General features: G+C 37.6%; 3 protein-coding genes across 4 annotated transcripts; 2 read left to right on the top strand and 1 right to left on the bottom strand.

Annotated features, from left to right (window-relative positions):
* The first annotated feature begins 11,182 nt into the window (after nt 1-11,182).
* cart3 (cocaine- and amphetamine-regulated transcript 3) lies at nt 11,183-13,631 on the top strand. Its single transcript, XM_017458562.3, has 3 exons — nt 11,183-11,427; nt 11,545-11,628; nt 12,854-13,631. Exons 1-3 carry the CDS (start codon nt 11,254-11,256, stop codon nt 12,959-12,961), a joined length of 366 nt encoding a protein of 121 aa, XP_017314051.1. The 5' UTR covers nt 11,183-11,253; the 3' UTR covers nt 12,962-13,631.
* A 420-nt stretch (nt 13,632-14,051) lies between these two features.
* Nucleotides 14,052-17,308, bottom strand: cdkn2aip (CDKN2A interacting protein). Of its 2 annotated transcripts, none has more exons than XM_017458686.3 (4): nt 17,159-17,308; nt 16,476-16,725; nt 16,254-16,375; nt 14,052-15,860 (listed from the first exon to the last, which is right to left on the bottom strand). In XM_017458686.3, exons 2-4 carry the CDS (start codon nt 16,721-16,723, stop codon nt 15,295-15,297), a joined length of 936 nt encoding a protein of 311 aa, XP_017314175.1. In that variant the 5' UTR covers nt 16,724-16,725; nt 17,159-17,308; the 3' UTR covers nt 14,052-15,294. The 2 variants fall into 2 exon arrangements, with proteins under 2 accessions (XP_017314175.1, XP_017314174.1); XM_017458685.3 differs by having other exon boundaries at nt 17,106-17,271.
* A 16-nt stretch (nt 17,309-17,324) lies between these two features.
* On the top strand, nt 17,325-25,815 carry tubgcp4 (tubulin, gamma complex associated protein 4). Its single transcript, XM_017458684.3, has 18 exons — nt 17,325-17,512; nt 17,832-17,960; nt 18,771-18,893; nt 19,010-19,063; nt 19,151-19,207; nt 19,299-19,378; nt 19,616-19,817; nt 21,032-21,197; nt 21,269-21,393; nt 21,481-21,531; nt 21,870-21,975; nt 22,099-22,206; nt 23,036-23,180; nt 23,720-23,897; nt 23,987-24,121; nt 24,296-24,412; nt 25,481-25,620; nt 25,706-25,815. The coding sequence occupies exons 1-18, from the start codon at nt 17,435-17,437 to the stop codon at nt 25,716-25,718; spliced, it is 2,007 nt and encodes a 668-aa protein (XP_017314173.1). The 5' UTR covers nt 17,325-17,434; the 3' UTR covers nt 25,719-25,815.
* The last annotated feature ends 47 nt before the right edge of the window (nt 25,816-25,862 follow it).

Genomic DNA, 25,862 nt, shown 5'->3' with positions numbered 1-25,862 from the left:
CATTCTGAATTTATTCAGGTTCTGAAAAGCACCACAACATTAAAAAAAAAAAGTTTCTCTAACATCCTAAAAACACATTTCATATTAATGATTTACTTCACAATGTAATTGTTTGAATTGTTGTACCTTACCGCATATTTGTTTTATGAATAAGTTATATGAGAACTTACGACCTGCAGACAGTGAGAAGTGCAGACCACAAGCCTCCTGTTGGAAAGCTTTTAATCTCATTTGAAAAACACCAAAGTCGCGAATCAGCCACAGGTCACCTATTAAACAACTGCAACCTTTCAGTTTGGGATACATTTACTAACTGTTACAAAACCTCCAGAAAGCAACTGAAACCTGTCATTTCTTCAGTTTAATCTAAAACCCCTAAAAGCAGATATGTGTTAAATGTCCACTCATACAATTCATCAACTGACATCAGCTGACTGAATATTTGCCTTGAATGTTCTAGGATCTCATATTTTCATATATTATCTGATTTTTCCTTATTTCTTCCAGTTACTAAAGGCATGCTACTACAGTACACTGTGCTGCCACTTTGTGGCCAGTAATACATGCTACATATACTGATATAATTCAACTGAATTGTTTATTCATTCTAACCTTGTGAGCAGTTAACCTGTCAAGCATCCTCATTACCGGATTTATTTACAAAGTGCTTTCCATTGTATCGCACTGACATAGATATCAGGATGAAATAATGTTAAAAACCCATACACTGTGGCTCTGAAGTGGCTGAATTGAAGTAATACACTGATTGAACTGTATACTTTTCTTGTTTTATTTCATTTCTATAGTAAAATGACTGAAGAGCAGCATTTTTTATTTGTATGCTTTTTCTTCATTATTACTATAATTACTTCTTTCATTTGCTCAGGTGCACTTCAGTGTTTCCCTTTTGCATTTCACTCATCTGGTGTAAAATAAAACAGTACGAAAATAAAAACAAAGAGGAACACATTACTAGGTCTCTCTGTGTACAATGTAGTAAAAAAGTATTTGTGTAGATCTCATACTAAATAGTTTTAGATCTTCAAACGAAATGCAACATAAAAGAAAGGCAGCCTGAGTAAACACAGAATATATTTTTTATTTATGTATTTATTTTGCTGAAGAAAAGAAAGTTATTCATTACCTATCACCAATTTGAAAAACTAATTGCCCTCTTAAACTTAAAATCTGCTTGTGCCACCTTTAGCAGCAGTAACTGCAACCAAACGTTTCTGATAACTGGAGATCAGTCTTTCACTTACTTCTAGGTCTAGGATTTACTCCTATGCTTTGGATCATTGTCTTGAATTCATGTTTCCCTCAATTATTGCAAGTTGTCCAGGCCCTGAAGCAGCAAAGCATCCCCACACCATCACACTTCCACCACCATGCTTCATTGTAGGTATGATGTTCTTTTTGTGGAATTCTGTGTTTGGTTTACGTCAGATGTAAGAGGACCCCTGTCTTCCAAACAGTTCCACGTTCGACTCATCAGTACACAGAACATTCTCCCAAAAAGTTTGAGGATCATCAGTGTGTGTTTTGGCAAAATTCAGACAAGCCTAGCTTTACTCAGGTTGCCTTTGTTTTACCTTAGATTTTGTTTCAATTTCTGAAACAATTTAGTACGAGATATACACAAAAACTGAAGAAATCAGGATCTTTTTCACAGCACTCAATATATGCACAAACATATTTGTGCATGTACCTCCATTTTATTGTTTATCTAGAACTTTTTTGTTGTTACATCATGGCTAAAATATTACAGCAACTGAGTGTAAGACAGTGCTCACCATCACGAGCAAGCTGAAACATGCCTCTCTGAGCTGTGTATTGACTTAAAACAGTCAACACCTTTTATTTAAGGCTTGCAGGGAGCAGTAAAATGTGTTCAACGTGATCAGGAAAAAAGCATCACAAAATAACTGTAACAAAGAAACTACCAAAAAAAAAAAGGAAAAGGTAAAGAAAGGGGATGATTTGGGGGCAAACAAACAAACAAACAAAAAACAACAACAGGCAAATGGTATAAAAGTCACATTTTTAAAAGTTAAGAAATATTCATTATTAATCATAATAAAGCATAATTAAGCATTTTATTTCTTATGAAACACATTGGTTAACCTTAATTCACAATAAATGTTCATTGTTTCAAACTACATGTTTGTATGTTTGACTTGGAATTACTTCACTATAGTACATATAGCTTCCATTAGAGCCAAAACATCTCTGTCCATCTGGTTTCCAAGTCGAACTATAAATGCTTAGTCATTTCACCAAATATATCAAATAAATCAAATCAAATTAAAAAAAACCCTTATTGTATATAGAAGAACATTTACTAATCTAGAAAATTCAGGAGACTGGTACTCAAAACAGACCTTATGTTATAATAGGAAAACCATTAGTGTTAGTACTCAATCTAGAATAGTACACGTATGCGATTAGAGACATGATGTGAGTATGTTTATTCAGTGTCACATGGTGCTATACAGCCTCCATTATGTAAGTTCGTACTGCAGCACGCAGACGCGTCACGTTACTTTCTGAGGACGTGCACAAGCATCATGCCAAATGACTGCAGGATAAGTGCAGCGGCCATCTTGAGTATAAATCAGCTTTAACAAATGCTCCAATCAGCAAAAAGCTCCAGTGCTGACGTTCACGCTAAACACACTCAGTAGCATCCTCTATGTTATCGTCAAAAGTCAGATTCTGAGACTTTTCCTAATCTGGAGAACATTTTGTAGGCAAATGAAACCAAAATATATTAAGTTTGATCACTATCTGTTTGACAGTCATGATTGTTAGTTGGTGGAGCACGGTGGCTTAGTGGTTAGCAAGTTTCCCTCGCTCCTCCAGAGTTGGGGGTTCAAATCTCGCCTCCACCTGCCTGTGTGGAGTTTGCATGCCGGGTGGTGCACGAGGATTTCCTCTGGATACTCCCCCAGTCCAAAAACATGTGTTGTATTCTGATTGACAATTTGATTCTCATAAGATTTACCAAAAAAGTGACAGATGTTACAACTAACCCCACTCTCTCCTATTCATGACACTAGCTTTATAACACCATATTACAGTGTTTTTGTTGTTGTTTTTTGTTGTTTTTTTGTTTTTTTTACTAAATCTGAGTGCTAGCGGGTGATATCCATATGACCGTAGTTATTATATTTGGCAGCACGATCATAATTCATCTCACTGAACCCACTGAGTACAGTGTATTTATAGTTTCATTATTATTGTTCTAATAGACATACTGTGCATGCTGTTATTGTGCAACAATCAACATATTACAACACTGTTACTGTGCCTGGGAGGTTAAAAGTACCCCATTTGGAGTGCTAATGAGGGTATCATTGGTTTATAATTGGATTTGGAAGGAACAAATGAGTTGCCATACTCCTATCAAATGCAGTGTTCACACCATCTTTAACATTAACAGGCTAGTTTCAATTCTATCAAAAGCATTACTGGCTAATTGTGAATGATTTGTTATTCTGCTTTGTCAGTAAAATTAGACCTCAGGCTCAATAGTGTTGCAAATCCTCCAGGGGTAAGTCAGTGGGTGAGTAATGCAAATCATTAACTTGACTGCAGTAAACACTGGTTCCTTCATTATTTATCCCGTTCAGTTGCAATTTCGTGTGCTGTTGCCGGACGAGGATGGCATGGGGTCTAATGGTCTTTTCAGATACAAGCACTAGGTCAACAAACACAGTTCCGATAAAAACACCAAATGTGAATATTTGTATTGTGGGTTAATTAACAGTGTCTGTGAAGCGGCATAAACAACCTGTGCTGTCCATTTACACACCAACTGGCTAGATCCTTCTGTCTCCTTGTTAATTATACTGTTGTGACCTTGTGTCCAGTAAACCTGAACTCAAGGTAGCTTTAAAAAAAGAAAAAAAAGAAAAAGAAAAGTGCACAACAACAAATCCAAAATCACTGCTTGACATCCCAGTAATTAGACTTTTCTCAGGTAGGGGTGTATCAAAATGTCTGAGCCTGACAATGTTTGCATAACCTAATCACAAGGATATGCACCTCTGAATAATAACTGCCTCATTTGAACGGTTCCTGAAATAAGTATTTGTCACTGCAAGAAATGAAAATGTCATCTCTTCTGACTGCCTAGACTCATTTACAGTCTAATCTAATAATGCACAAACATTTGCAAAGCATCTACATGCTCCACAAGATTACAAATCCTGCCATGATATCTATCACTAACACAGAAGAATATAAGACAAGCAAAATAAATGTATTAGGATATTATAGGATATTGTGGTAATCTAGGATTGATTTGTTGAATCATAATAGCCAGGAATGTAATTCTTCTTCAACCCTGGCCTGAATGTTTACATAGAAGACTAATGACTAAAAAAGGATTATGGGGGTGGCGTGTGGGTGGAGTCTTTTAGAAATATCTTAGCAGAAATTGTAGTTATAAAATAAGCATGTGCATCATTACTGCAAATACAGCTGTGTAGGCAGGGCGAATGCCTCAGCACTGACTGAAGACGACTTTTTAAAAGACCTTTAATTACTTCACAGTGACGCACAGCGGGTCGACTGCACACCCTGACATTGCTGCACAGCAATGTGGATTTCACAAAAAAAAAAAAAAAAAAAGGTATGGCAGTTGCATCAAGCCATAAATCAAAAGGAAAGCGCACAGGAAAGGCTCAAGAGCTTTTTACTGTAGTCATATTGTCAAGTTCACCAACACTTATTATACAGACCATCCATACAGACTCCATATACAATATATAATATGCAATATGAACCTGTAGCACTGACAGAACTGAACTCCAGTACTCACAGTATACTCAGCTTACATGATGTGTTAGGGAGGAATTAGTTATTTAACACAGTTAACAGGAACCAATAATAGGGGGGGAAAGCTCACTGTATTAAATTGACTACCAGTTTTTGACCTGATTGAACAGCCTCATGTCACCTCATATGGAAAGTTTACTTGAACCAAATTCAGTGGTGGGTTTTGTAATACTGTATTAAAATGCCTTGTCTTTTATCTCTTCTTGATTCTCATCTTTCACTGTCTAAGCCTCAGGCAAAATGTCCCACTCAGCTGTTTCTGGTTAAACAATCCAAGCAACACCTAAAACTTTAAAAAGACAGACTCAATATTATCTAATGGCTTCTCTATCTAGTTTTCTTTTCTGCCAGTTTTATGTGAAATGTGAGATTCACCAACCTAAGCACAGACAGTTCTGTAACTGCCACATATTGTACCTGACACCCAGGTCAAACGCACTGACTCAGATCTGTCCATGATCCCACTCCTTTGCTGGCTCTCCAAGTACTTGACATCTTTTATTCAGCCTCCACATTACAGCAATACCATTTCCATTATCATATTCATGGAGAAATTATTTTAGAGATATACAGAGCTGCCTTTAGTATCAAAATAATATACAGTATACAATCAGTGGACAAGGAAATAATCATTAACTGATCATCAATATGAGCTTGTTGCATGTTATGATTATTGTATACCAGGCTTGATTAAGTGGACTAAATAGTCCAGCTTCAAGATGATGCTACTGGAATAAATGCTGGTTTCAAACTCTTGTCTGTGTAATTAAAGCCCAGCAAGTCACTCACCTCACACTGACGCACAAACCCGCCGCTACAATCACACGGGTATGAGGGGGAAACTACATCAAACTGTGGTGCATAATACAGTACCAAAATTGCATTCAATTACAAATATTTAAGAATACAGAAATATTTTTTAAGAGTGACATGAGATTAGCCGTGCCATTTCAGCTGGTAATGTTATCTTACTAGTGTAGGATTGTTAATGCTAACGCTATTTGGTATCCTTTAGAAACCACACTAGTGTTCTAAATTGTGAAACGTCAAACAGTTATATTGCCTCTTTGGTCTTGGAAGAGTTATTTGCCTAACACAAATAACCTGCTCTTATATTTTAATGGTGTGTAGGCAGGAGCTTAACAAGATGTGATCCGTTTTACTTTCTATCTAGCATCCAGATTTCTAGCTAGCAATGAGTGTCATGAATAACACTCCTATGAAATGTTTTTAAAACATTTGAAACCTAAACTAACAACAGATATGCATTTTTTTTCAATATGCAGAATAAAATTGCACCAGTCAACAAATTGCTAGCTCTCCATTTCCTGTTTCAGTCAGGCATTTGGTAACTGTTCCCAAACAGAAACCTTTTATTTCCGTTTAGAGAATTTCTAGTCATAAAGCTGCTCTGGTGTGAACTTCTACTTCTGCTTACCAATATTCAGTTCGACTATATTATTTGGTTGGTAATTTATAATTTATGAGGTGTGTATGTGTGTGTGTGTGTGTGTTGGGGTTATGGAGATGTAAGTGAACATTACTGTTCGGTTTTTATATTGAGTTGAAAACTGATATCATGGATTATGATTAAAACAAGTTTTAATGATATCTGTTTCTGTCCTGAGGATTCAATTTATTCAGCTTACAGTGTATAGGGTGGCTAGATCTCACATTTTCAATATCCTGTTTTTGTCAGTTTTGACATCAAAATATGTTCTGTCAAAGACATATGATACAATATAAATGATACAATATAACCACTTACCTTAAAATACCTTAAATACAAGAAAACATTGTCCATTTTTAAAATGAAGGTATTTCTCTATAAATCAGTATGAAACAGTATTATATCATCAACGCCATTATGCAATACTATGATATGCAATACTATAATATCTCTGATGGTTGAGCTCAGCTTCCCCTGTGCTCTCATCCCTTTTTAAACCCTAGTTGTGCCTCTCTCTGTGTTTCTGTTTTCCTTTCTCTCAATTTGAACAAATCGTATTTAGTCATTTGATTACTGTCCCAGTGAGACTGCAAACGACTGATCTAATAATATAATTTGTAGCAGAGCTATAACATAATGGATGGGTCTCGATTGAAAGTGCTTGAATTGATGTGACTTTGTATGGGTTTTTGCTGTTCTGTGAAAACAAGTCTCCTCTTTACATTTGCCAGTACGGTTTAAGAATAATGTAACCTGAGTTGACAATTTAAATACGTCAAATAAAATCTCAGTGAGAAATATGTTTGACCTGCAGACTGACTGTCTATAGTCTATATTTTATATGCAGTCCCCACTGAAAGTATTGGAGGCCAATTCTATTGTTTTCACTATACATTGGGTTTGAAATCAAAAGGTGAATATGAAACGATAGATCACAATTTCAGCTTTCTACTCTTGGGGTGAGCCCTAGGTTTTGCCTTTGAAGACTGAATTTGTTGTTAAAAAGGATAAACCAACATGAAGACCAGAGAGCTGTCTATGGGAGAAAAGCAAGCCATTTTGAATCTGATAAAAGAGGGAATGTCTATCAAAGCCATTGCACAAGCATCAGGCACAGTCAATATAACAATTTGGAATGTCCTGAAAAAGAAAGAAACCGCTGGCATGCTAACAACCAGCTACTGAAAAGGTCGGCCAAGGAAAACGACAGCAGTTGAGGACAGAAACAATGTGAGAGTTAGTGACATCTCCAACAACCTCCACAGGTCAAGGTTGAAGGTAATCACAATCCAACGTTCGAAGAAGACTTCAAGTACAGAAATGTAGGCCACATCATAAGATACAAACCACTCATCAGCAGCAAGAATTGATAGGTCAGACTGGAATTCACAAAGAAGATGAGAGAAGCTGCGGTATAAGCCTGGAAAAGCATCACAACCCAAGAATGCAACAGTTTGGTGATGTCACTGGGTCACCAACTTGACGTAGTTATTACAAGCAAAGGATATGCAACCAAATATTAAGTGTTATTTATTTTAATTTACGTTAAGAGTATCTGTTCCTATACTTTTGCTCACCTAAAAATCGGGTGGTCTGCCATCACAGGTGCCGTGTTTTGAATAGTTTAACATCTAGATGTAAGTATGAGGGAATGAAAGCTGTAATTCTGACCCATCATCTTATATTCATCTTTTGATCTCAAACCCAAATATCTTCAATGTAGAGTGAAAACAATAGAGGTAGCCTTGCTGTTCCAATTCTTTAGGAGGGGAGCTGTATTTACACAGCAAAATCACCAGTGTTGATTTAACACCCAGAGTGTTGAATTTACACCCTGCAGTGTTTATATAAATCCACTGGACTCAAATGAACACTCTGGGTGTTAATTCAACACTAGGGATTTTACTGTGTAGGCTTTTATTCTATATTTGATATTTATAAGTGGGGTCCTCTTATCATGTATAGTAGATGGAAGACAGTCTGTACCTGCCAAATTGTGATCAGGATTGTAGCCTACAATCTGGTAAATAACAAACTGAAAAGACAGTAAATAACAATATATACTGAGCTATCAGGAAAATATCAATATACGCTGATTGACAAGGTAATTAGATGCTAGATAGCTGCAACTAGTAACCTAGCAACTCAGTGTAAATCAAAAAGCACCTGAACAAAATTATCCTGTGAGAAGAGTCCATAGGTCAAAACAGATATTTTCTTTGTGTTATTACAAGCCGACAAGTGAACCATCTGAAAAGAGAGGAATATAATTACACACCCACAAGAAATCAATTCCAAGCCAAGCTTCTGTCACTTCCTTTAATTGGACTTCCTTTGTGTGTGTGTGTGTGTGTGTGTGTGTGTGTGTGTGCTGGCACATGGATCCAGAACAACTGAAAAACAAAAACAACAGACCCTGCACACATGTTAAAGAAATTAAAGGGAAGAAATAAGTCATTCTTGGAGATAATGAATTCTCGATCTTTCCCACACAGGATCACTGCATCTCATTTAAGAACCAGAAAGGCAAACCCATTTTCTGGTAATCCCTGGTGTGTAGAGCCCAGACATCTAAACATATGATTTATTGTGGTGCTTGAAACTCAAAGCTGTCTATCCTCCACAATTCAGGAGATTAAAGATATTTAGGCAAGGAAAGGAAATGAAATCCATCTGTGATTCTCTACAGCTATAAAGAGGCTCAGTTAGTACTCCCTGAAACTGACTAGAACATTACTTAACTTTCTCTGTTAAAAAATGAACGAGATAGCGTTAATAAATCAGTGGAGAAAATACTCTAAAAGAATGTGCTCTCCCACTTCTGTGAGTCACCCTCAAACGCCTAAAATATTAATTCAGTCCAAGTTTTTCTGATGTTTTTTTCTGACTCATACATCATACAGTATGTAATCACAGATTGATGCTGCAACCTTAGACAATACTACTTGAATGTGTACGTGAATTGATTTTCAGCCATCATATTCATCAGTGCGGTGAAGTGAAGCAAGTAGAATTCACATCACAAAACATGCTTCGGCTGATTGCTTTCTAAAAACCTATTTCTTCCGGTCAGGTCTCCAAAGTCCTAAATTCTCAGAAGTTACTTACAGTTGCTTTAAAGAGCGAGTTGATGTTTAAAGTGGTCCAAGTGAAGACGTAGTCATTTCAGTACGGAATAAAACACAATGTGGTATGCTTTTATAGGAAAACAATTAACGACAAGTGGTGTAATGCGGCCTGGTGCACAGTGGCTACTGTCATCATCCCAAATTCATTTCCAGTAACAGCATGTCTTGAAGTGTTTTATTCCACAACAACCAATTTGACAACACTAGCCATTTTTTTCAATTATGAATGAATGAAATGTCATGCTTTAGCCGTTTATAGTTCTATTTAATGTTGTGGAACTTTTGTGAGATAAAGTTAATTCCTGTTTTCATGTCAAGTCAAGTCAAGTGGGTATATATTGTCATTCCTCTTTATAGCTTGTATAAATTGGAGCGAAAGGTCTTTTCTCCAGGACAGTATGCAAGACTACATAAAGTGCAATACACAACGGTGTGAGACGAGCACAGGACAATAAATACACAGAACAGAACGACGGATACACAGGACAATAAATATCACCTAGATTATTGCAGATATTAACAGTTGTTGATTAATTTAAGAACAAAACGCACAAAACAAACCAAAAAAAAATAAAAACAGCTTGTAATGTTACCAAAAGCCAAGAAATCAGCAACTCCTCTGCCACGTGGACTTTCCCATGTTGGAAAACCTACTGACGGTTACACTGACATGCACTGACAATGGAGACTCCTTCCATAAATATTAAATAAACAAATAAACGACTCCTTACAAAAACGTAACCTTATCAACAATGAAGCATTTTTCTTTGTTAAATAACATGTTTATTATTAGTCTTAGTCCTTGTGAACAAGTATTAGAATAATAAGCACATTAAATATGAACCTGTGATATGAATTACAGACGGAAATATTGTCAGAGTGACTGTTGATGTGTGACTGAAAATGAATCAACAGCTTGGTGACCAATCAGATGCAAGAATTCTTTCCGCATCATTCTACGCAGTGTAAAATCATTCAGCCCTCTCAAATGCACTTCACTGGGATGTGTTTGCTTAATTATTCGTGACCAGGACCATGTAGCAGGTAGTTAAGAAAAACATTAGTGAATTATGTCAACCAGCTGCAATGTATTATCACAGTCGCTGTAATGATCTTACACGGTGTTCAAGGAAGAGTTCCTGCATGTGCAATGTTTCAGGAAATAATTGGAACTGGATGACTCATGAGGTGAACTGAGATTAGCAAACGGAGTTGCTTGTCTTTAGTTAAAAATTGCTGCAAATGTACATAGCATTGGGGGGGGGGGGGGATCAAAACAACAGCAAAATAACAGTGTGTGTTTGGAATGAATAATAACATAATTATTTGATCAAATGGTGATTTAGAGCAATGTTCCTCATCAAACTCAAAAGATTTAGATGACTGTTAGTCAGAAATAAGCGATTTTGTAACGAGTGGGTACTGTAGATCACATAACAAAAGAACATTCCATTGAGAAAGTCATTAAATACAGCATGCAGTATATACAATATGAATCGAAATGAAAGAAAAGCTGCAAAACCTATTAATCAGGTCTTAACTGAGCTTAAGCCTTTTAATACAGCATGCCCATTTTAGAATGTCTACTTCTGAGCAAACAATATTATTTAAGCATGAATATTTTATTTGTCTATGTAATAAATTCCAACGACTGCAACTGAGTACATGTTTTAACACAGAGATGCTACAGCCCTCCCCAGCAACTTTGCAAAATGAGTCACATCAGGCGTTTCCTTTACGCATGAACTCCATCAACGGTGAAAGGTGGAGCAAACGCAACCACAGACAGAGACAGATATAAATTGATGGCATCGTTGGGAAGCACATGAGAAGATGAAGAGCATGCAGAGCTGCAGAGTGTGTGTGATGGTGTGCGCCGTGCTGCTGTCCTGCGCCTCTGGCAATGAAATTTACCATCTAGATGACGAGGAGGCGGTGGATATAGACAGGAGAGCCCTGAGGAACTTCTACCCTAAAGAGCCTAATTTAACCAGCCAGAAAGAGCTTGTAAGCTCTACTCGTGAATAATGCAGAGAAAAAATACACTGATGTCTCTTTGGTAGTGTTTCGAAAATGAGTTGTATGTGAATTGAATTGAATTACATTTCTGCATCGTGTCCACAGCTTGGGGCTCTGCATGATGTTTTGGAAAAGCTGCAGAGCAAACGGATCTCAATTTGGGAAAAGAAGTTTAGCCGAGTTCCCACGGTGAGTTAAACCATTAAGGGCTCTTCGATATAAACACACAGACTGCACAATATGACAGGTCGTACAATTTTATGTAGTTACTTTCATTTTATTTAGTGAATATTTTTAATGATGATACATATATGTATAATATAGTTCACATAAAGTGGTATAACGCATTAAAATGCTGTTGATTGAATATCTATCATGTTTAAGTACAAATGAACACAGCAGGTGTTAATTCAGTTCTGTAGGTGTTAATGAAACATAAGGAACTTTGGTGTGCACTTATTTATTATCGAATAACGATGCTGTAAACCATCGCTCTCAGTCAGTGCCCATATTTACTCCATCCCAGCTCTGAGTATACTTGAAACAGATCCAAAACAGAACCACAAATGGGTCTGGATTCGGAACCTCTGCTATAAACACCATGCACTATTTAGTGTATATGTGTAAACTTTGCAAAGCCCTAAATCAAGACGAAGAAATGTGATTTATAACAATAAAATGTTTCAAAAATAGTGGAGAAAAAAAATAACCTTCTTTCTGATAAATATTCTGTAACAATTTCATGTACACCCAGGCTTTCCCTTCATAACCTTTATTCTACTGTATATCTTCTGAGCAGCATTTGGGTCACTTGAACAATCTTTGCCTATTTTGTTTTAAATATCTGTTCTAACTCTGAGATTTCATACACTGCATTCAAATTATTATTCTTTTTTGACTTATCTCTTGGATTATTGCTTTGTTGTATGCAATTTTGTGCACATTTTTGAAATATGCTCCCATCCATTATAGATAGATAAATAGATAGATCACTTATTGGTCCTCAAAGAGGAAATTTGTCTCCACAGTGGATGCATACAAAAATATAACATCATACATATAAACCTTCATAAACAATCACAGGCATAGAGGGGAGAAGGGGACAAGGAGAAAAACATCAGGATCATCATATAACAAATGCATCTGTCATCACAATGACTGAGTACCTATGTGTTTAATGCACGTATAGCCATAGGAACAAAATTCCTGCCATAGCTGGCCTTTCTGCACATGGATAGTCTATACCTGTGGCCAGAAGGAAAGTATAGGAAGGAATTATGATGTTAGAAGGTAGGTTGTAAAATAAAGGTGCATTTTCCTTTTTCCATTCAAAAAACACAGGGGATGCAAACTTTTGCTCTCAATGTCAATTTGATGTTGATTGTTTTTTTTTTTCTCCATTGTGTAATTGCAGTGTGGGGTCGGGCAGCAGTGTGCCATGCGGAAAGGCTCGCGTATCGGCAGGATGTGTGACTGTCCGATCGGAGCGGCTTGCAACACCTACCTGCTCAAGTGCTTATAATCATTCCATTACGTCCACTTGGAAATGGATTCATTAAATGAATTTAATTTTGAGTTCATTCACGTTTTCGATGTACATATGTACATTTTGTGTGTCATCATTGTTTTAATGAAACCCCATATCCATGAATTTATTTCGTTATATAATATAATGTAATAATAAAGTTATTAAAGTGCGACTGAGTTGCAAACACTTGTCCAATATTTTTCTTTGGAATAATGATGTTCCCATGCATGATGTTGATTCATTTAACACACATCAATCCTTAATTAAAAATAACTGGATATAGCTTTAGTTTTCAAAGCAGCAGCTGATTATGAAACAAGGAGTCACACAGCATGAAAAGGGACACCAGCAGTGAGCGAGAGACGCTGTCATAACACATCTAGGACATTTTGATTGATGTCTTACATCTAAATCTGATCCTTTAATCGTATGTAATGCAGGATATGTCTTTGTAGAGACACTTGTCCAGTCACCATAAATGATTTGCTTGTGAAAGCTTTAACTGACTCTAAACTCATGAGTTTGCATCCCAGAGGAGAGGATTGAAAGGCACAGAACTTTCACAGTCTGTCTCTGCATAAATAAAGCGTCCCTCCGAGGCTCCCATTTGTGAAGGTCAGCACAAAACCACCCTTCATCACGTACATCAAAATTGCGTCAACTGTCCATCAACTCAGGCCTCTGACTGTGCGCTTTCACTTCATATTAGTTTCACTACCGTTTATTAATATTTACAAAACGTTCCAGAGGAATCCACAGGGCGTGTGCACGCACGTGAGATACAAATCAAGCTTCATTTAAATGCATTAAAAAATATTTATACCTAAAGCTATGTGTGTACTGGTGGTGGTTTTAAATCTCACAATGTTTTGCCATGCCAGTCTGTAGGGCAAAAACTTGGCGTGACTCAAGAACTCCTTAAAATCTATGTTATCTTATACTGACCAATTAAGAATTCCTTCAAGATATGACTGATATGAGAATGAAAGGTCACTAAACAGGAGGCATTAATAAAGCAAGAGAAATTGTAGATACGTCCGAGTATTGCGTTATTACATTCAGTAAGTGTGAGTTGCAGACAAAATGTGCTTGAAATCCTGGGGTTTATTCTGTTTTATTAATTTCATCACAATTTGTGACACTGATGAAACAAAACAATACACAATGCCTATTAACTACGAAAAAATACTAAACAAGTCCTACCATGACTTTTTGATGGAAAAACTTTTTATTAAAAGACCTAGGACTTCTCCAATTAAATGTAGATCGTTTTAATAAAATAAAAAGTTGCAAATATTTCTCAATTCACTTTAACTGCTTAGTGTTTCCTATTACCTATTGCGTACTAAAAATGACTCGAATGCTTGATATATAAGCAAACAACTACAGGGTGTTAAATAATATACAGCATTTTGATTGTTCAACATATGCTTACTTTTAACATCAATTTCTTCAGCTGAAAATATAGATAGTTCTGTATGATGACCAAAAATGTGAATCCGTTAATTAAATGCCAGGATTGTTATTTTTTAATTTTTTAAAAATTGAATTATAATAAAAACTAAACCAATGTAGTAAAGCACATTTTGTGAAACGGGATATTTTATTAAGTACATACAGAACTCAAGGGCTTTGATTTCAGCATGTAATATTGACCGTTTTATCTGCTGTCAAAACAGGGAAAATTATGTACTTTCAAAAATATTTAGCCAATGTTTCAGTAATACAAAACCTGGATTAAGGTAATGAGATTAAGGTCAAATTCAAAGTTTAGTACTAGCTGCTCTAAGAAGAAGAAGAAGAAGAACCATGACAACAGATTCAGGCTTAAATCCATCAAATGCATATACACTTAAATAATCCTAACTCGTTTTACATTAACATATAAGAAGGACATCAAAGATTGAGATGAAACGTACATGTCCTCATAAATGAAATGAGTGAAACCATTTGAAATATCTTAAAACAGAATGAAATGCGAGAGATTTTAGAACGTAAAGATGTCAAGTGTAGTTTGCTTATTAATTCAGCATTAGCTTATATACAGACCAAAGTCAAGTTAGCGTAAAGTTCGAAATGACAACCAATAGACTCTAAACAAACCTACACACTTAAGTTTGCACTCTGAACAGTCTTATCCAAAATGAACTGTTGCCAGTTTCTGATCGGTGTTAAATGCACATCAAACATTTCAGCGTATAAAACGCGATCACTACAGCCCTGAACCTTCCATCATCAACATGAACTCATAACCGCACCGGAAATGTCTTTACCGAACAAAATTAGCAGTTGTAATGCACAAAGAGACAGAAATGTACTAATTAGACTTAAAAAGGATAGCTAAGAGCGGGAGGCAAAATCGAGCTTCTCGGCTGTTCGTCCAACAGGACCAAATCCTCTACATCTCGACCCTGAAACCTGCGACGACAGATCTTCACCATCACCTTCCGGCCCTGAAATGTTTTAAGGGCCTCCTTTGAGGCCATGGCCCTCGCTGCACATTCGTCACGGCCGTATCCTGTGCCTACGTAGACAGCATGGCAGCGCAGTTCACACACCTGGCCCTCTCTTTGGGTGCAGCCGGCAGGCAGGTCAGGAATGTCTTTGAGAGGCACGAATACACAAGTAAGGCTGGCCTTGCATGACTCCACACAGGTGCGCAGGATCTCAAAGTGATCCAGGTTGGGTCCAAAGCCTCCTGCAGACACCAGTTTCCATGCCACTGTTTTATAAAGCCGGTTAAAGAAGGGCTGATGTTCTGCAGGGGCCTCGGGTAGGGGACCTGATTTGACAGCAGCAGCGTTCGGACAGTCAGTATTTTGTTCTCCGGCTTTACTGTCAGAGTCGTTAGGAACGGTTTTGTGTTTCTTAACACAGCTCTCAGCATCCACGGCTGCACATAAGTTGGAAATAGAAGTGAAAAGCACTCATAATCAGTGATTGTGAATGTTGTGATTATCTTAATTTATTAAAAAGATCCAAAAAGGGTGTAAAGGTGGACTGATCTAAAAGGAGAGAACATGTTCATTTTTGGCCAAAATAAAATTACTGGACTATATTCATTTATTATTTATTTCTTTATTTCTTTTTCTATATTACACTACTCCAGACATTTTTGTATTTAAAAAAAAAAAATCTAAACCATATTTTAAAAATCTACCCAATTTGTCTCCTGTTAAAATTTCAGATTTCATGAGGTGTCAAATCTTGTCCTTAAAATCTATGAACAAAGCTAATTGCTTTAAGTTCAGAGATGATGACTCCTAAGACTATTGCACTCTCACACCTGAAACAGATGGCCTCTTTCCTTTTCCTACGAACTCATCTTTTGTCATTTGCACAGGACTTTTGTTCACACCAATCCCTTCTGCCATCTCTTTCACCTTGTCCATCACAGGTTGGGGATAGCTACAATAAAAGCACACAATAAAAAAAAAAAAAAGTCAAACTCGACTCGCGGCTATGAAAAACACAGGTATGCAGGTGAACGTCAGGAACGAGCACGTACCTACAGCCCAAGAACGTCTGGTTGGCCCAAACCTTGGACAGAGAAAGAAGCCTGTCCAGACTGGAACTTGGGATCCCTGGTTGGATGGTAGGAAAGACCTCCATATTGCGCAGAACAAACTCTCGCCTTGCATGCCAGTGCTTATTTGTCTCGGAGAGTTCTCTTAAGGATTCCACCCAGTGTGCTAGGTGAGGGTTTTGCTGAAGGTACTCAGAAACAACATCCTGTCTGTTGCTCCCCTCTGCCATCACTGGAATAAAACAGAACAACAAAAATATCAGATTAGTTTTCCTTTATACAAACACATTTTGGATATGTTTCCACTAAACTTTTGTCAGCAATATTAGCTTTTTGGTTAATGTTTCCTTAATAACAACAAGGTAGCTATCCAGCATGTGATAATATACCTGAAAATATATAGCAACACTTAACTGCTACAGTAACGCATGCGATATATTCAAGCTCTATTCCCTTATATATAAATATCATAATTATTACTCGATATATTAAACCATGAGTCGTTCTCTACGTTTATCATTATAGCGTGTTAGCAGGATTAGAAACCTAGCTAGCGGTCCACCGCTGCTCATTTCACTTGCATCATGTTATTATATAAACTAAATTGAATACCTGTAATATGATATGAATCACACACACACAAAAGTACTACATAACGCATTAACCTTTAAAGAGTTCCTTTCACCGATTCTACATAACCAGGTAACATTAATCAAATACCGCTAGCAACAATATAAGCAAAATATCCGTCTGTTGAAAGTCACTTCCGGGTTCGTCATTCTAGTTCGCCTGCCAGTCTAGCGCAGTTTATGCTTAGGACGTCATCAGAAAGCGACGCACAATTGGCGGTGTTTATGATAGATAGGCGTTAGTGGTTCAATGGATACTGCGTTGTTAGGAAGTCTTAATTAATAACTTTTGGACTAAAGGTTGATCTAACGATGATCCACGAGTTGCTACTTGCTTTAAGCGGGTATCCTGGTACCATAATTACATGGAATAAACGAAATGGTTTACAGGTATTTATTTATTACTAATAAATGTCTAATGTGATGCTAATTTCAGATCTTTACCTGATCTGCACGTATGCTGTAACTAGCTAATGAATAATGTACTAATTTGCAAAATATTTAATATCATTTAATAACAATCTTCATGCATGGTGTAAGTTGGGAAGAAAATGAATGTTTTAGCTACCTAATTATTATTATTTTTTAAATGAAGTCAATAGCTGAATCCCAGTTGATCCCCATGTAGATTTCTTACAATCTGCATAGTGCTCTGTATTTCTAACATGGAGTCACTTGGAGTTGAATCACTATGTGTTAATTATTGCAGGTGTCCCAGGATCTGCCATTTCTCCATCCTAGTGAAACCAGTGTCCTGAACCGGCTGTGTAAGATGGGCACAGACTATGTGCGGTTCACAGAGTTTATAGAGCAACACACGGGTCATGTCCACCAACAAGTAGGAGCAGTATTTATTTATTTATTTATTTATTTAAAACGTGTTCTAGCTAGGCATGTACAGAACCCCTTGTTTAAATACAATACTGGTATCAGAGGTCTGAGTATTGGCCGGTACTTGATATTGATCTGATTTGTTCCTCTGAGTCACTGTACCGACTTCTTGTTAAACTATGCAAAACATCAGAAGCATGTTGTTAAAGGTTACATGAGTTAACAGTGTACAAGTGTATACACTGGACATCAAGCTAACTTGGATTCTGTGCCTCTCCACTCTTCCTCCAGACTCTGGGACCTCGATTTCTGAATGAAATACAAAATTTACTTTCATCTGTAAATTGATCGTGGTTGTGTGTGCAGTACTGAGCAGACTGAGAGATTAAAAGCTCAGGAAACCTTTGCAGGTGTTTTGAGTTAATTAGCTGATTAGAGATTTTCTCAGGTCGACATTTCTGTATTATAAATTCTTTATTCTAATATTTTGAGATACTTTATTTTTGATTTCCATGAGCTGTAAGCCGTAATCATGAAGATTAAAACAAAAATGGCTTGAAATAGTTCACTTTATATCTAATGAATCTAGAAAATATGAAAGTTCCACATTTTGAATTAAATTACGTGAAAAAACGAACTTTTCCACAATATTTTAATTTTTTAAGATGCACCAGTATAAGTACAGTATGTCTGGATTAGCTATTCAAGCCAGTATAGGCCTGATATCCATACTCAGTATCTGATTTGAACATGCCTAGTTCAAAAGGAACATGTGGAGCTTTTTCTCAGTCTCTGATTTCTAATTTGCTATATCCAGGAGCACCACTCGAGCCAGCCGAGCCAAAGTGGATTACATGGGATATACCTGAGGGCTTTCTGCACTGGCCTGCACTCCATGTTGCAGCCTTACAGACAAGCATTACTAGATCTTGAACAAGAGGTGTGACATGGTCCGACAGGAAAACATCACGTACTGTTCAAATGTCATTCATCTTTAATATGAGTATCACATTTGAGACTGAAATCAGTCCTTTTTTTCTGTTTACATTTTTGCAGTTTCTTGGTGATCCACATCTCTCAATTTCCCATGTGAACTACAAGCTGGAACAGGTAGTGAACATTTCATTTGAACCCTCCACTCAGAGCCGTTAAACTAAATGACAAACTTGATCACACCTTCTCTGTCCTGCTAATCAGTTTCAGTTGCTGTTCCCCTCCGTAATGGTTGTTGTGGAGACCATCAAATCTCAAAAGGTTCGTGGCTTCATGTTTTCTGCACATTGACATAAATAATAAGTGTGTGTGAATGAAATATGTTAAACTTCCTCTTTCTTGCTCTGATCAGATTCATGGCTGTCAGATTCTGGAGACTGTTTACAAGCACAGCTGTGGAGGACTACCGCCTGTTCGGATGGCCTTGGAAAAGTGAGTGCCTTATTAAATCAAATATCAGTACACACTGCCTTCAGTCGTAGCTTTGGGACACTAATACAACTTGGACATGATTAAAATCAGACAAGAGGTTTGTGAGAACACTTCTGGATATCTTGGCATGATTAATGCTGTAAAAAAGTGTAAACAGACATAAGGTGTGTAAATGATCGTGTCTGATTCCAGTTTGACTCGACGGGTTATCTTATAACAGATATTTTGCTTGAGCAGGATTCTTGCAGTGTGCCATGGAGTGATGTATAAGCAGCTGGCTGCATGGATGCTGCATGGCCTGCTCCTGGACCAGAGTGAGGAGTTCTTCGTGAGGCAAGGCCCCAGCGCAGGAGGAGCCGCAGCAGCACAGGAAGAAGAGGAGGAGGACCTTGGCATTGGCGGTCTGAGTGGGAAACAACTTAGAGAGTTGCAAGACCTGGTGAGAAATTGCTCTGAGTCACTGCAAATGAAATAGGGCTGTATGTCTATGCCTCCAAGTTGACATGATGCACATGATGTGGTTTAGCACAACATAAAGTGATGCATAAAGAGATGCACACCACAAAGAATTCTGGGATTGGGAGGCAGTGTTCTTTCATTGGCCCTGAGCAGCACATAGGCCATGCCCATTTTACTGGACGTGACCAGCAGAGAGTACCGATTGATATTGGTTCTAAACATTATTATATCAGTAATAAGAAAGAGCTGTGCATGTGATTCTGTATACAGAGAGACCAATATTGAGTTGCAATTGCCTCACTATTTTTCCTGACCGTGTAGCTCGATAAATCAGTCCCTCCAGGATTTTGCAATCGCAGAAATCAATGCAAACTCCGCAATATTCGGAGGAGCTTGTAGTTTTTCAAAATTACCGCCAGTTTGGGCCAAGATGCGTCATGTGGCATCGCTCATGAGTACAGCTAAAAGGTCTCATTTACCAACAAACAGCACTGCAAAAGACCATGAAAAACATTTTCGTGCAATTGCAATTTCGCCAATACAAGTTGTCTTCTGGAGAGCAAAAAAGCCCAAAAACCTCCACAAGTCACATCACAATTTTTTTTTAAATGTCACAGAAAAATCAAGCATTTTTGTCTGCAACAATAACAAAAAAACTCAGAAATACTGTATGGACTGAATTGACTGTTCAATCTTGAGACCTGTGCACTGTTTTGAATTGCTGAATCTTTATACCCCTGACATGAAGGTGTTTCTGTGACATAATTTAATACAATTTTGTAACACATTTGTCCATTGGTTCTAAAAGCCTATAATCTGCTTGCAGCTTAATCTAAGAGCTCATAACTTCATCATTCTACAGTCTAGGGGGAAAATGTTCCAAGCATGTTTGTGTGGGTTCTATAATGGAGGAACACTCTCAGATTTTCCTGGTTTTAATCAATGTTTTTAATCCGTTTTATCTTAACACTTAGTACTGTTACCTTTTCTAATGTTCTGTTAAAATCCATGCTTGTAGTCGACACTGTTGAGATGAACTGTCTCATTTTGAAACGGGAGGGAATGTAAACATACCCCCATCCCTGAAATGACCTCAACGTCCAAAGCCTTTTGCTTAATGAAAGAAAAAATATTGTGCTGAAATATCTTGGCTTGTCGGATGTTCTGAGCGTTTCTGATGTTCTTCCTTTGTAGAGACTGATCGAGGAGGAGAACATGCTCGCCCCGTCCCTGCAGCAGTTTTCCCTGCGTGTCGAGATGCTTCCCTCATACATTCCTGTCCGAGTAGCTGAAAAAATCCTCTTTGTCGGGGAATCGGTGCAAATGTTTGAGAACCACAACCAAAGTCCCTCTAGAGCTGGTAAGACCACACTAGATACATCATTTTGTATTCGAGTCTATAAAGTACATGCTTTAATCTGTCTAATGCAGGTTCCATACTGAAACACCAAGAGGACACGTTTGCTGCAGAGCTCCACAGACTGAAACAGCAGCCACTTTTCAGCCTGGTGGACTTCGAGAATGTAATCGATGGAATTCGAAGTACAGTTGCTGAGGTTGGTTATGAGGCACAGTGTAGTGTGTTGTTGTTGTTGTTGTTTTTAAATGCACACAATACCTTTTTCTTCTTTTTCATCTTATAGCATCTTTGGACTTTGATGGTGGAAGAATCTGATCTTTTGGGCCAACTCAAGGTAAACAGGAGGATATAGTATAAACAGTGATGCTAAGGAGTGATGATGATGATGATGATGATGATATTGTATTGATATAATGATAAATTTAGCTATGATAAACGGTCTGTAATGCAAAATATTGCAGTGTTACCAGTAATCAGGTAAATTAGTTTAAAGTAATCAGTTTAAATTTTAATTAAATTTAAAGTTATTAGTTTTCGAAATGTATTTGTGTATCGTAGTGTGTATGTATACTGTATACTTGTATATCGCTAACTGTTTGTCAAATTTCTTTTACCACCTTTTTTCTTTGTCCACCTTTAATTGCTGTACAAAAATGTTTTCATCCCCCGTAGATCATAAAGGATTTTTATTTGTTGGGACGTGGTGAACTGTATCAAGTCTTCATTGACCTTGCCCAGCACATGCTTAAGACCCCACCCTCAGCTGTGACAGAACACGGTGTGTGTGATGTGAGCTGGTGATTTGTTGTCATTTATAACAACAACAAAAAAAGATTTCATTGTAATGATTGATTAATGATCATTGCTGTCAGATAGTTATCACTCCAACACGTTTTTCCAGATGTGAATGTGGCGTTTCAGCAAGCTGCTCATAAGGTTCTGCTTGATGATGACAACCTGTTACCCCTCTTGCATCTCACTATTGACTATCAAGGGAAAGATGCCAAAGGTACTCATCAACATCTTTGACTTTTATTTATTTATTTATTTATTTATTTATTTATTTATTTTGCTTAATGCATAGGAGCAGCTCCTTTTATATATTTAAGAGACACTTTTTTGCAAAAATCTGTTGCAAAGAGATTTTTATCTATAGTCATATAGCACCACTTACTGGTGGATGCCAGATTTCTAATAAAGTCCGATTAGAATTATTAGCACTAATAAGACACTTTGTTAATCATTTGGTTAGGTGGTGGTCTTATTATAAATTGTCATCTAGTATAAATGGAAGCTTTAGTTTTTTAATTGCTGGTACAAGATACACCTAATGTTGTTGCAGTATCCCAGCAGCCCTTGCATGGCACTTATTTGAATAAAACAAATGAAGTCATTATTCGGGTAACAGACACCTCTGCCTCGTGCAAATGACCTTGTATCTTTCAGTGGGAGTATAATGTCATGTTTATTATAGTTTTGAGTTTTTGTTTTTTTAATATCTTACCATATAATGTTTACCCAATTTTGTGACTTGTGATAACGAAGGAAGATGAAGCCTAGCAAACTTGCTGGTTAAAACGATTTGAATGAATTTATCCTAACGGTATGTCAAATTTTTCTCTCAACTTTATAAACATTCAAATGACAGCCAGATCAAGAGTATTCTGTAGCCTAAAACGTAACTCCATGTTCATTTGAATTGTTGATATTTATTTAAGAATTAGACAGATTAAGACTCTTTGAGGACCTACAACGACCCTGTTACACTGAAACTGCAAAGCTGATCAGTGTAACGTGCATTCTTTTAACGCAGATGTTCTGTCTGTGTCTGTTTACAGAGGCGTCTGGGACTCGAGAAGGCACCACACCTCCTCAGGAGTCTTCTCCTCGAGAGCCTCCTTCCACAGGCTGGGCTGCACTGGGACTGGCCTACAAAGTGCAGTGGCCCCTGCACATTCTCTTCACTCCTGCCGTGCTGGAAAAGTAAATTGTGCAGAAATGTGTGGAGTGAGGGGTATTGTTCCACTATGTCCAGAGCACACCACAGTTTGGTGAAGTTCCTGTTAAAACAGCTCTGATTCAACTCACAAACAGGAGTGAACTCTGGCCATACAGGAGCAAAGTCACCCCTGTGTATACACAGTACTGTGCAAAAGTCTTAGGCACCCTATTTTTTTTTAGTACAAACTTTGTTATAGATTTTTATTTTATGACTTCTACATGATCAAGTCAGTCCAAAAAACATTTTACATTCGCAAACATTAGTTTTCCAGCACAAAATTAAATGTTTTAAAGAAAGCAGCATATTAAATGGTAAGAGACACTTTTCAGACACAAATATAATGAAGGCTGCTGCAAAAATAAGAAGCAAGTGTGACAGTCTAACTCCCTAGAAGAACCGTGGCTGGTTCTGGAAGATGCTGAATAAAACTTAAAGCTCATTTTGCACAGTACTGCATTCAAGACTTCATGTTTTTTAATTTTTCTTTTCATCCTTGTGTTGTATTTCTGCTGCTCTTTAGGTATAACGTAGTGTTTCGATACCTGCTCAGTGTGCGCCGGGTGCAGTCAGAGCTGCAGCACTGCTGGGCCCTACAGATGCAGCGCAAACACTTAAAGTCTAACAAGACCGACGCAGTCAAATGGAGGCTGCGCAACCACATGGCGTTCCTTGTCGATAACCTGCAGTATTACCTACAGGTACTGTGCTACCCGAGGGAAATCTTTTTATATTTTGCAGCTGGTTTTCAGCACTGACCCTCATTCGTACAATTCATTTCCCGGCTCAGGTGGATGTCTTGGAGTCGCAGTTTTCACAGCTTTTGCAGCAGATTAACTCGACACGAGACTTTGAGAGCATTCGTCTGGCTCATGACCATTTCCTTAGTAATCTCTTAGCCCAGTCCTTCATCCTTCTGAAGCCAGTAAGTCTCAGATTTTTAATAACTACAGTGAAACTGATTACGAGTGTGAGTCTGGACTTTAGGGAATTAATCCCAATTCATATGCTTTGCAGTGTCTTTTTTTTTTTTTTTTTTTTTTTTGTCTGTCTGTTTGTTTGTTTGTATGTTTTTAACCTCTAAAACTGACTTTCCTAGGTGTTTCATTGTTTGAATGAGATTCTGGATCTCTGTCACAATTTCTGTTTGCTGGTGAGTCAGAATCTGGGGCCACTGGACGAGAGAGGAGCAGCTCAGCTGGACATTATGGTGAAGGTCAGTCTGTTATCGTATTCACGTTGAAGTTAGGGATGCACTGAAAATGTTGGCCAATGGAAAATGTTAGGAGTAAATTTGCTGTAAGGTCGACCTACTTGTAACTACAGGAGTGTACTCTTTGAAACACGATCGGTGTATTTGCGACTTGTGATTTCTCAATATTATAGAAGTTTTATGAGAATGAATGGGACTGCCTGGTAAAGTAGCACCCGTTTTACTTACTGACTTATATTGTGAATTGTCCCTATACAAATAAATATGTATTGTAACAGCTTAAAGCTAAACTTCAACTGCAGTCCCTGGGAACTACATTGCTGACTTGTCACGGTTGTGCTCTTTTTTTTTAATGATCATAAACAATTCGTATCCTATTACAGGATTGTCAGGGCAACTCCTAAATCTTGTATTATAGAATATATTTGTTCTGTGACTCAAAAACATATATCCTCACAGTCCACTTCATTAGAAACACCTGTACATTCAGGCAAATATCTAATCAGCCAATCGGGTGGTAGCAGCACAATGCAAAAAATCATGCAGATACAGGTCAAGAGCTTTAGTTAATGTTCACATCAAACATCAGCATGAAGAAAAAGTGTGATCTGTGTGTTCTGTACCAAATGGGCTGGTTTGAGTGTCAGCAGGGTGTTGGGTTGGGGATTGGTGAGGGGCAGGGTGCCCCCCGCTCAAGAACGCAAACACTGGACCAGTATTCTTGTTAGCCAGTTCTAAGCTTTTTTGTTTGTGTTGATCCACAAATTACAGAGGGACATGCAAGAGCTCTGCACTGTAGTGGGCATGTTCCTGTATATAGGATGAATATAAATAAAGGCAGAGCAAACAAGGTCTGTAATCCTTCAGAAAGTGAGGGATGAGTAATGGAGGCTTAGAGATGGGTGTTTAAATAGAAGCATGTTTGTGTGGGCTGGTTGGAGTGTGATTTTGGCCCATTATTAGTGCATCACTAATTAAAACAGCAGTTTCCAAAACTAGGCTGCCAAATTATAACCCGCCTGTAATTCTAACTCTAATTTTGTAGTATGAACCGTGCTGTTGTTTGAACAGGGTTTTAGCCGCCAGTCGTTCCTGCTCTTCAAGATCCTCTCCAGTGTGCGTAACCACCAAATCAATTCAGACCTGGCTCAGCTACTGCTGCGTCTGGACTATAACAAATACTACACTCAGTCGGGAGGTACGCTGGGAAGGTACGTGTGGTGAAGCTCAAAACGTTTGTCACATTGTTTATTAATTACAGCAGTAGTAAGACTTGTATTGCTTTGTGTCTGGCAGTTTTGGGCTCTGAGACGGAACTGCAGGAACCATTACTTCATTCTACACTGTGTAAATATGCCCTGAGGTCATACTGCAAGACATAATGATTATACATTTGTATTAACACACACCGTGTCCACTTTCTGATATTTATGTTGGGTTGTCTTCCATGTGT

This window comes from Ictalurus punctatus, chromosome 27 (assembly GCF_001660625.3).
Source record: "Ictalurus punctatus breed USDA103 chromosome 27, Coco_2.0, whole genome shotgun sequence".
Lineage (NCBI taxonomy): Eukaryota > Metazoa > Chordata > Actinopteri > Siluriformes > Ictaluridae > Ictalurus > Ictalurus punctatus.
The sequence above is the reverse complement of the archived record's forward strand: the minus strand, read 5'-3'. Positions and strand labels throughout refer to the sequence as shown.

Bases quoted from the DNA above. Each gene is read 5' to 3' on its own strand.
- tubgcp4 (XM_017458684.3), top strand. From the start codon at position 17,435: ATGATCCACGAGTTGCTACTTGCTTTAAGCGGGTATCCTGGTACCATA. The intron at 17,961-18,770 runs GTAGGAGCAGTA...TGCTATATCCAG, and splicing joins CGGGTCATGTCCACCAACAA to GAGCACCACTCGAGCCAGCC. The intron at 21,198-21,268 runs GTAAGACCACAC...TGTCTAATGCAG, and splicing joins CCAAAGTCCCTCTAGAGCTG to GTTCCATACTGAAACACCAA.
- cart3 (XM_017458562.3), top strand. From the start codon at position 11,254: ATGAAGAGCATGCAGAGCTGCAGAGTGTGTGTGATGGTGTGCGCCGTG. The intron at 11,428-11,544 runs GTAAGCTCTACT...TCGTGTCCACAG, and splicing joins TAACCAGCCAGAAAGAGCTT to CTTGGGGCTCTGCATGATGT. The intron at 11,629-12,853 runs GTGAGTTAAACC...GTGTAATTGCAG, and splicing joins AGTTTAGCCGAGTTCCCACG to TGTGGGGTCGGGCAGCAGTG.
- cdkn2aip (XM_017458685.3), bottom strand. From the start codon at position 17,154: ATGCGTTATGTAGTACTTTTGTGTGTGTGTGATTCATATCATATTACA. The intron at 16,376-16,475 runs GTACGTGCTCGT...CTTTTATTGTAG, and splicing joins CAGACGTTCTTGGGCTGTAG to CTATCCCCAACCTGTGATGG. The intron at 15,861-16,253 runs GTGTGAGAGTGC...ACTTATGTGCAG, and splicing joins AAAGAGGCCATCTGTTTCAG to CCGTGGATGCTGAGAGCTGT.